Source organism: Geotrypetes seraphini, chromosome 7 (assembly GCF_902459505.1).
Source record: "Geotrypetes seraphini chromosome 7, aGeoSer1.1, whole genome shotgun sequence".
NCBI classification, from domain to species: domain Eukaryota; kingdom Metazoa; phylum Chordata; class Amphibia; order Gymnophiona; family Dermophiidae; genus Geotrypetes; species Geotrypetes seraphini.
The window spans coordinates 32,864,213-32,874,736 of record NC_047090.1 but is presented as its reverse complement, the minus strand read 5'-3'; the positions used below and the strand labels follow the sequence as shown (position 1 = coordinate 32,874,736).

The window sequence follows — 10,524 nt, the reverse complement described above, 5'->3', positions numbered from 1 at the left end:
ACCGTGGGTTTAAAACCACAGGCTCACGCTGCAGGGAAGAGTCTAAAGTTCTTACAGCTGTTTTCCTTTGGAAGAGTCGGGGTGACAAAGAGTAGGAGAGTCAGCAGGGATGTATGCGAGCGATTGGTCCTCAGCAGTTGCTTCCCCCCCCCCCGATCGGGCAGCCCAGTTGGCGTCCCTGAAATTGCTTTGTGAATTGCTGCCTTCCTACGTTTGCATGCCTTTCCCCTCGTTTGCACGCGTGGATCGAAAGGAAGGTTAGTGAATCGTTAAGGTTAGTGAATCTAGCCCTACTTGTGCTAGATTTAGCTAAAGCTCAGGTTTAGGGCAGTACTGTTAGAAGGCAGGGTTGCTAGCTTCCCCCAGGTTGATTAAATAAATAGGCTCATCAGTCCTGGTTTTACACACTGCAGGCATGGACTAATACTAGCAAAATCATCCCTAGAAGTATTAAATCTGCAGCCGAGTAATAACTATTATATTTCCTTTTAAATTACAGGATTTGCCATGATATTTTAACCAAGAATGTAAAATTATAAAATGCTGTCTGCAAACACTTTTTTTATTTATTTATTTATAGAATTTTACAATATTACCAAGCATATACATCTTGTACAGTAAAGTGAGATCAAACAATATACTAAACTAAGATTCAAAAGGTAAGATATACCACGAACATAATTCCATTTAATTAAAAAATAAAAATAGATAAATAAAATAATAATAATCTAGCTAATCTCACACTAGTCCTCAATGTTTATTGGATCCAAGATTAAAGAGTAGAATAGGTATAATTCAAATTAATTAAAAGAAAATCCATGTCTTACTAAAGTGCAGGGAGCTAACTTTCCATGGATGCTGTTATTCCTTTTTCAAGACGTTTCACTGATCTGCAAACACTTTTGTACAGATTTGCCCCATGGAGCAGCATGTATTAAATAGTTTCATCTTTAAACACAGATAAACCTTAAACCTGCAAGGCGAATCGAGCACATTGCTCTGACTCTTGTAGTTCCAGCCAGGGCAGCAGTAAAGAGCAGCTCAGTCAAAAAAGCAAACAGGCCTGAAAAAATACTAGACAACTGAAGAGAACCATTAAGCTGTTCATAGTATGGGCAGTTTCCAAATAGGCCAATTAGCCTGCTAAATGGACTTTAGTACTTGCCATCATGCTATTTCATAATATCCAATTATGTGATCTTACAGGATTGTTCTGGAAGGGGGTAGCACTGAGGTAGGAGGCAAGCAAGACAAACGCTCACATCTGGTATCTAATACTCTGAGCGCTTGTAAACCTACAATAACACCGCAAAAGAGCTTTTTCCATGAAAATATCTGTCATTCCATCAAAGTTAGTGAAATTTCTCTCCATGGGAAGCCAAGATAATTAAAATTTTAAGATTCCCCTGCTTATTGGTTGTTTTTTGTTTAAGGTTTACACACAGAGGGGGCTTCATTTTTGAGGGAACAGCCAATTCTATCACTTTCCAGGCCACAGAGTAACAGGGTTGTTCTATGCAGGACCCTCCCTTCCAGCCTGCTGGGAAGAGGAACAGGTGAATCTGAAACAGATTAACAGAGCAGCCAGCTGCTACTCCCCAAAATCAGTGTATCGCAAACTGGGTGACGCGCAAGATTCCAGGTGTGCTGTGAGACGCCAGGGAAGAGGCGAGATGCCGGTGCTGGCTGAACGTGCCTCTTGTGAGAGGCACATCCTGTAGGCAGGTAGCCTGTTCCAGCGCCTCTCCTCTCTGGCACCTCTTCCAGAACCCCCCCCCCCCCGGCAGATCAAGACCCCATCTGGAGGACCTTCACGCATTCGCGGACAGCAATGTGATGTCATCGAGTCAACATCCACACACTTCCAGATGCCCTCGAGCTGCGGCCACCAGTTTAAGTTTAGCGTGCCTTGGCTTTGCAAAGTTTGCAAGACACTGCCCTAAATCGAACATCACTTGGCCCACCTGATCCCTCCAATTCCATAGTTATGCCCTTTTGTCTACAAAAAAGCCTTGCTTCTTATGAAAATTTGCAAGTATTGTACACCAGACACCTTTTGTCAGTCTCCGGTTCTTTAGTTAATGCTGGATTGGGAAGATAAAAGTTGAGCTATGGCCACCCCATCTTTTTGCTTATGTTGCATTTGTTTCCCCTCCCCACAGGGATAAAGGTATTACAGTATCTGCCAAGTGCTGAATGGACAACCTTTAAATCACAAAATAATTTTTGTAAAGTTGAATAGAAAGCAGTGGTTCAGAATACAAAAATTTACAAACTATAACCAGACATGGGTAAACTACAGCCCGCGGGCCATATCTGGCTCGTTTAGTTTTTTAATCCGGCCCACTGACCCCCGCCGACTGCAAGCCCTACATACCTCCCGTCCAGAACAGCGTCGGGCTGGCAGCACTCTACACAGGCTGCTTTGCGGCCTTCTTTCTTTGGAGAATTTCCTCTGCCGTTATCACTGATGATGCAGCCTGTGTAGAATGCTGCTGCTGACCCAACGCTGCTCTGGAGGGAGGCATGCAGGACTCACGGTCGGCAGGGTTTGTATGGGAGGGAAAGATAGATGGCTGCACGGCGGGGGCGAGTGCTCAAGGGTTCTGCTGCACAGGGGGATGGGAGGGATAGAAAGATGCTCTTGGTCCAGCCCCTGTCAAAATTAAGAAACCATTGTGGCCCACGAGTCAAAAAGTTTGCCCACCCCTGAACTATGCATTGCAAAGTTAGTTGGAACTAACTCTTTGAAACATTCCTGAACTTCAAAGTACAGAAATACTGAGTATTTAAGATTCCTTTGACATGTGGGTACAAATTAAAAAAAAATAGTAAGGTTGAACCATTTTAGTGATATCTCAGTTGACAAAGTCACTCAAAAGCCAAGTCCAGACTTGCCAAAATAGTTATTTATTAATAATTTAAGGATTTACATTCTTATAAATTTTCAGCCTCTCTCACCAGGAGTAGCAGGGAGCAATAAGGTCCCCTCATTGGCATTCAGATGCAGCTCATTCTGCGCACATTGCATACACAAAAGGTCACACATACTTCCAGTTGAATTATACAAGAACACAAAAAATATTGCATTTGAGGTGAAGCTCCCTGAAGTTTGTACAGAGGTAATAAGTCATCAAGGAAAGCGTGAAGAAAAGAGTGAACAGAATACATTTGGGTCAAACAGACTGATAAATTTTCAAGTTTAAGAGGATATATACAAGGCTTAGGAAAATTCAGGAACTACCCAAGCAAGAAATTCATAACTGCATCTTGTCCATATACCCTTCCGTCATGATAATCATTCCAGCACTGTTTTCTAGAAAACCAGCAGAATCTTACAAAATAAGTTCTATTGTTCCTTCAGAAACTTGAAATGAGTGCTACAGATCAAGAATCACGAATTACTCTGCTAACAAGTACTTCAAATGCATCAATGGCTTTGCAACTTCCGAGCCAAAGAAGCAGTCGGTCTTCACAGAAGACAGTTAAAAGTTACTCAGCCAAACAGAGGACAAGGTAGTAACTTCTGGCCACCTACATAATATGTTTGCATACTGTCCAGTTAAAACCCCAGTTCTTTGAAAAGTTCAGTCACTGCCCACATCCATCCTAAGTCATCGCAAATGTCTTATTTCCAGATGCATTGCTGGGAGATCCAAACTCAATTTTCTTATCACAGCCAGACTTCACAGGTTAATCTTTTCTTCCAGGATGCCAAGAGGCATTGTGTTGCTCCAGTTCCGAACACTTTTGTCAAAGCAACTCTTGACAGTATTCAAGCAATAATCTCAGGAATGATCACAACGAAGGAAATGCAAAGAGTGGATTTCACGTGGACTGTAGAGAATCCACTTGAAAGACATTTTGGTTAGCCGGTGTGGTGAAATAAAGCTGTTGGCTAGGCACCCGATTATCACATGGGCTGCTAAGTCCCAAAGTCCTCTCAAAGTCAAGTAACTGACCCATAAAGTTGAAGTTTGGAGATATGTTAGATTTCTTCATCTTAACGATATCGTAGGCGTCGTTCATGGACAAGTTGAGTTTCTGCATGAGATATGCAACGGTAACTGTGACTGATCGGCTGATCCCTGCCAAACAGTGCACCAAGACACCACAGCTCTTGCCCCGAGCTTCATCTAGCAAAGGAAGCAAGAAAGAGCGGTTAACACGTACTCAAGTCATTTCCAAGCCAATATTTCATGCAGCAAAAATTCATTAACAGTTCAATGTCAACTGTTCTCAACCTTGGTAAGGAAAGGCTAATATGGCTAGGGCTCAACTTGGAGAAGAAAGGGCTCATGGGAGATAGAGGTCTATAAAATATACTGAGCGGAGTGGATAGATGTGAATTGCTTGTTTACTCTTTCCAAAAAACTAGGACCAGGGGGCATTCAAACTACTAAGTAATAGATTTAAACATACCAGAGAAAATGTATTCATGCAATGTGTAATTAAACTCTGGAATTCATTGCAGACAATGGTGAAAACAATTAGCTTAGCAGGTTTAAAAAAAGGTTTAGATAACTTCCTAAGAGTCCATAAGCTATTCAGATGGACTTGGGGAAATCCATTGCTTATACAGTATTTAGGATAAGCAGCATAAAATCTGTTTTACTGTTTGGGATCTTGCCAGGTACTTGTGACCTGGGTTAGCCACTGTTGGATACAGGATACTGGGCTTGATGGACCAGTATGGCAACTTGTATTCTTATGTATTGACGCTAGGACCTCCTCCACCGACATAAGGATTGCATTAATAAGGATTGAATTTCTAATATATGCACACCTCTGTGCAGTTAGATGCGACAATATACTCACTATATATATATATACTGAATAATTTGCCTTGAGCCACTATGAAAAAAGATGCAAGCTACTTCCAAATAAATATTAGCTAAACAAGCTAGACACCACACTGTCTATTAAAAAAAAAAAAAAAAGTCTAATATACTTCTGCACTTTTTTTTTTGAAAAGCAGGAAAGCCAAAGCAATATTTAGTTACTATTAAAAAAAAACAACAACAAAAAACAGTGCCTAGATTCTAACCTAAATCATTTAGACCCCAGTACTCACCCTCCCTTCTCCCTCCATTAAACCAGACCAAATGAAACAATCCAAGGGATAATATTTTAAGCATTCAGGCAAGACTGCAAAAAAAGGCTTTAAATTCTTGTCTGGCTGTTCTGCCTTGAACAATGGAACTATTGAAGCATTGTGAGAGGGGGAAGTGATGGAGACAGCCCATTAGAAGAAACAGGATGTCAACACTGCTTGAAAATGGTTCCTTTGTAATAGGAAATGTATAACAATGCCTGGAGATTAGTTTCTCTGTGGCTTCTAGCCCAAGCTTCTTCCGGCTGTGTTCAGGTTACTGCCTCCCTCTGTAGTTACAGGGACCAGAGGTCAGAGAGGCTGAACAATTAAGTATTAAAGCCACTTCAAATACCCCTGAAGAGGGAAGTACACTTTTTCCACGTGAAGGAAAGTTTAGTACTGTAGTATTACCCATATAAATACCCCCCTCAAAAAAAAGTTACTATTAATATAAATTACAAAACTGCAACTGATAGAGAGAAAGTACATTTTAATGTAAGCTTTGTATGAGCAAAGGCACTGAGAGTAAAGTCATGACATATGGAAAACATTTCCTCAAATCGGTTTAACACACACAAAAAAGTTAGTTCAAACATTGCAAAAGTCAGGATTACATTCTTATTTCTTACCTATGAAAGAGATTGCCTCGGGAAAGAACTGAGACAAGTTTTGGCTCCAGTGGTCAGAGATGGGAATTTGCTTGTATCTGAACTCGCCTGCATTCTCAAACAGATTAGGCAAATTCGGGGTGACGTTCAGAATGTACTTAATACCAAACTCTTCCAAAACATCCAAGTTGGTGGAATCCTTGGCACAGCCCAAGTAAAGATTGGGTAAAATCTCAACCGGGAAAGAAGGCTGGTTATTGGACAAAGGGCTGCTGTCCGAGTCGGTGGCACTGTTGGGGTCCCTGTCAAGGTCAGATTCAATGTCCGAGCAGGAATCGGAGCTGCTGATCCGGAGGCCTCCCAAACCCAGTACTGGCGGGGAACTACTGCTACATGAGCTGTCCAGATTCGTCTCGCAATGCACTGGGAACTCAGCCTGGAACTTGTTGAATCCACCTGCCAAGAGAAGAAAATAGATCATTTTAACTAACTTTTTCAGATTGTCCTTGTGCATTAAAAAGCAACATTTGGCAATCAAATATACCTGAACCCGTAAGCCAGGGGTGTCCAATGTCGGTCCTCGAGGGCCGCAATCCAGTCGGGTTTTCAGGATTTCCCCAATGAACATGCATGAGATCTATTAGCATACAATGAAAAGCAGTGCATGCAAATAGATCTCATGCATATTCATTGGGGAAATCCTGAAAACCCGACTGGATTGCGGCCCTCGAGGACCGACATTGGACACCCCTGCAGGCGTAAGCAATGGCTAGTAAGCCATTACTAATCGGATATTTTTACAATATTTCACAGCCTCATTGCTAGGAACCGATATGAAAAATCAAATGCGATTATAAAGCCATACACTGCACACGGAGCAGTTAAAAAAAAAAAAAAGGCTTGGATAATTTCCTAAAAGAGAAATCCACAGGCCATTCTTGAGATGACTTGGGGAAATCCACTTCTTATGCCTAGGACAGGGGTGTCCAATGTCGGTCCTCGAGGGCCGCAATCCAGTCGGGTTTTCAGGATTTCCCCAATGAATATGCATTGAAAGCAGTGCATGCACATAGATCTCATGCATATTCATTGGGGAAATCCTGAAAACCCGACTGGATTGCGGGCCTCGAGGACCGGAGTTAGACACCCCTGGCCTAGGATAAGCAGCATAAAATCTGTTAGCTAGATACTTTTAACCCATACTAGGACAGACGGAAGGTCCATCAAGCCCAGTATCCTGTTTCCAACAGTGGCAAAAAAAACCAGGTCCCAAGCACCTAGCTAGATCTCAAGTAGTAAAACAGATTCTATGTTGCTTATCTTAAGAATAAGCAGTGGATTTTCCCCAAACCATCTCAATAACGCCCTATGGATTTTCTCTTTTAGGAAATTATCCACACTTTTTTTTTTTTTTAACCCCCATTAAACTAACTGATTTCACTACTGTTGGAAATAGGATACTGGGCTTGATGGACGGTCGGTCCGTTTCAGTAAGGCAATTCTTGGGTTCTTATTCTAGCAAATTAAGGATGAAAGTTCGAATTGTGCAGAATTTTTAAATTGAGAGTAGAAAACCGTACTAGTTTTATAAGCAATGCGCAAGCAGATACTCTCTGTGGACTTTTCTTGCCACCACTTAGTTAGAAAACTTGCAAAAAAAAAAAAAATTTCAAGGGCAAGAAACGATGCTTATGATCATTAAATAACTCGCCTTGCTCTTGAAATCCAAGAAAGTGCAGAGAAGAGAGTGTGCACCCCCGTATATTATGTACCTCAAATTCACCCTTTAGAGTACCGGGAAGGTGGAGGGGGGGGGGGCAATTCTGCCACCAAGTGTAGAAAGGAGAGCGTGCACCCCGAATTCACCCCTTTAGAGTACAGGGAAGGGGGGGGGTCAATTCTGCCGCTAACTACAGAAAGGAGAGTGTGTACCCCAAATTCACCCCTTTAGAGTACCGGGAAGGGGGGGGGGAATCAATTCTGCCGCCAAGCCCAGAATCAGGGCACCCAGATCGGAAGCCCCCCCGAACTCACCTTCCAGGTAGAACGCTTCGCAGCCCTCGTCCTTCAGCCTCCTCATCAGCAGCCCCAGCACCGAGTCTCCGCCCGCGTTCTCGTTCCAGTCGCCGCCGCCCTCGTCGTAGAGGAGCAGCGTGTCGCTGCAGCAGCGGCCGGCCAGCCGCTCGCGGTCCTGCCCGCCGGGGAAGAGCGCCTTGAGGGGCAGGTTGCCCTTGCGCAGCCGCCGCAGCATGATGCCCGGGATGGCCACGCTGATGGCCGACTCGACGTGCGACGACTCGTAGAGTTCCTGCGGGCGGCAGTCCATGAGCAGCAGGCGCTCGTTGCCCAGCTCCAGCTGCTCCTTCAGCCACGCCACCGTCTTGCCGACCGCCATGTGCGAAGCGGGGCCGAACTTCTCGAGCATCGGGGAAAGGAATGGAGGAGGGCAGCGCGAGGCGCGGAGAAAGCAGCAGCGCCGGCGCGCGCGGGATCCTGCCTCTTTGAATGCACGCGCCGCAATCCAGGCGGTCGCCTCGCGCCCAGTTCTTTCTCGTCCGACTCGTAAGGAAACGAGTTGCTGCTCCCACCCCCCTCCCCTTTCCTCGCGCCGCTCCACGCACGTGTCCTCGCCCGGCTCCACCCTCCCTCCTCCTCCGGCTCTCAGTGAGCATTGAAGGGCTCCGACTGATCAATGTTGCCTTTTAACCAGCCCCGCGCGCAGGGGCAGCCCCCCCCTTTCAATGGATGGAACGTCTCAATGGAGACATTCGCCGGGCCGACCAATCAGGGCGCCCGGAACGGCCGTTGCCGCGGCGACGGGCCGGCTGGAACAGGCCGTGCTCGTGAATTGTTAACGAGCTCTGTCATTCACAAAATCGGAAAGGAATTTCCGCTCCGGATCAGCCGGGTGCAAACTGGGAGGGGGGGGGCGCAGTTCCCGCTCCCCTGTTTCCTCCTGCTAAGACAAAGGCTGCAATTACCGGGGAACCAAAGCCCTCATCTGTGGCTCAAGGGATCTTTAATAGCCCGATTTAGAAATTCCGTTTCCTACGCGTGCCGATTGCAGCCTAAGAAGGTGCCTTTTCTGTGGCGAGGAAATGAGCTAGATCTTCAGTCAAACACAGGTGAAAGGCAAGATCCATTCCCGGGTTTTGCTAGCCCGTATGAAAGGTTAAGAAATAAAAGTCAAACAAAACACATGGAAAATAAGAATATTGGACTAATTTAATGTGTTGGAAGTCAAAGCCAGATCAGGTCATTATGAGCTAAATATGACTGAGATGTCTTGCATGCAGTTAAAAAAAAAGTTTTAAGGGTTGCAGTATATTATTTTTTAACCCGTTTGACATTTTGGTTTGGTATAATGTACCTTGTTAATCATTTATATAATAAAAGCAATGAAGCATTAGGATTGTTGGCATGCATTTTATCTTTAAGGCTTTACAATCTCTATTGGAAATACCAGATTGACCAAGAGGGAGAGGCATTTTGGCCAGAGCATCCCAAAGCAGATGCGAAACTTCTTGTTCCGGATTTTAAGCATTAAAATTAGTGCAGCAGGTCAGTGGCGTACCTAGGGTATGTGGCACCCGGGGCCCATAATTTTTTGACACCCCCCCCCCCCCCATGTAAAAAAATATTTTTTGTAATAACCATGAAACTGAATAAATGGTCATAATAGAAACAGGCAGTGAAAATTTTCTTTTATTGAACCTCATATATGTAACCATTAATCCAAACATAACATAAATTATGTCTGAATTGTCATGACATCAGAAGTACATATGGAGTAGTTGCAGGTGATGCTTGGGACAGTTCTGACTGTGTTAGTTCGGTTTTATGTGTTTTTTGAATAGAAAGGCTTTTATTTCTTTTTTGAAGGTTTTGTAGTTTGTGGTCGAGGTCAATAGGTTGTAGAGTTGGGGGTCGAGTGTTGCAGCTCGAATGGCTAGGAGGTTGTCGAACTGTTTTTTTCTTTTGACATTTTTGGTTGGAGGGTGTGTGAATGGTGCGTGAGTTCTCCTATGTCTGGTTGAGGTGGATTGAATTATTTAGCTGAAGAAATTAGTTACCCCCCCATTCCACACACATTAATTCTCTTCCATTTTTGTTCCCATTATAAAAAACACTGATAAGCTACATGGAATACGTTAATATTTGTAGGTTCTATCTTTAATATCTAAAGTGGAGTAAAGAATAAGTATTAGCCAAGCTAATTTACTCTAATGAATAGAAAAGATGATGGAATGCTAATTGCATTCATTTAGTATTCTTCTGGGACCACCTGGTTTTATTTGAGATGTGCTGGGTCTCTCCTGAGAGCACTGAATACTTGTGGTTTAGTGTCATGTGTCTAATTGCTGTGCAGTACATGACCAGAAATGTTCTCAGATGGGGCCAGTTTTGGAGAGATGCTTGTTGTATAAGCTATCTCTACTATGCCCGACAATTCAGATTGCCAGCTAGACCAAGATTCACTTGACAGGGTGGATCCAGTCCTGAGTTCACCCCCATCACACGCAAGGACATGTGGTTCTGATTTCCCCATTGCATTCATTCCTTAAGAAAGGGGAAATTACAAGTATCTACATACAGTGGGGTAAACCGAGGACTGGATCAATCCTGTTGGAAGAATCTGGGTCCAGTTGGCAACCTTAACTACAGGCCTTTGCCTTCCTTATCCAATAAGTTCTCATAGAAATATAAGGATGGCCCTTAGAAAGTCTGCTGCGTTTGTATAATCTCATGGCACTCTCACTTAAAGGGGAAGGGACTTGATAAATCACTTTTTCTGTGTGGTTACAATCAAAGTGGTTACAT

At 43.8% G+C, this 10,524-nt stretch overlaps 1 protein-coding gene across 1 annotated transcript; it reads right to left on the bottom strand.

Moving 5' to 3' along the window:
- Positions 1-2,887: 2,887 nt before the first annotated feature.
- DUSP6 (dual specificity phosphatase 6) lies at positions 2,888-8,361 on the bottom strand. The gene is made up of 3 exons (XM_033952637.1): positions 7,738-8,361; positions 5,725-6,159; positions 2,888-4,136 (listed from the first exon to the last, which is right to left on the bottom strand). Exons 1-3 carry the CDS (start codon positions 8,126-8,128, stop codon positions 3,829-3,831), a joined length of 1,134 nt encoding a protein of 377 aa, XP_033808528.1. The 5' UTR covers positions 8,129-8,361; the 3' UTR covers positions 2,888-3,828.
- Between the last annotated feature and the right edge of the window lie 2,163 nt (positions 8,362-10,524).

Excerpts from the sequence above, each read along its gene's own strand:
- DUSP6 (XM_033952637.1), bottom strand. The coding sequence starts at position 8,128 with ATGCTCGAGAAGTTCGGCCCCGCTTCGCACATGGCGGTCGGCAAGACG. Across the intron at positions 6,160-7,737 it reads CGAAGCGTTCTACCTGGAAG|GTGGATTCAACAAGTTCCAG; the intron begins GTGAGTTCGGGG and ends TTCTCTTGGCAG. Across the intron at positions 4,137-5,724 it reads CGAGGCAATCTCTTTCATAG|ATGAAGCTCGGGGCAAGAGC; the intron begins GTAAGAAATAAG and ends TTCCTTTGCTAG.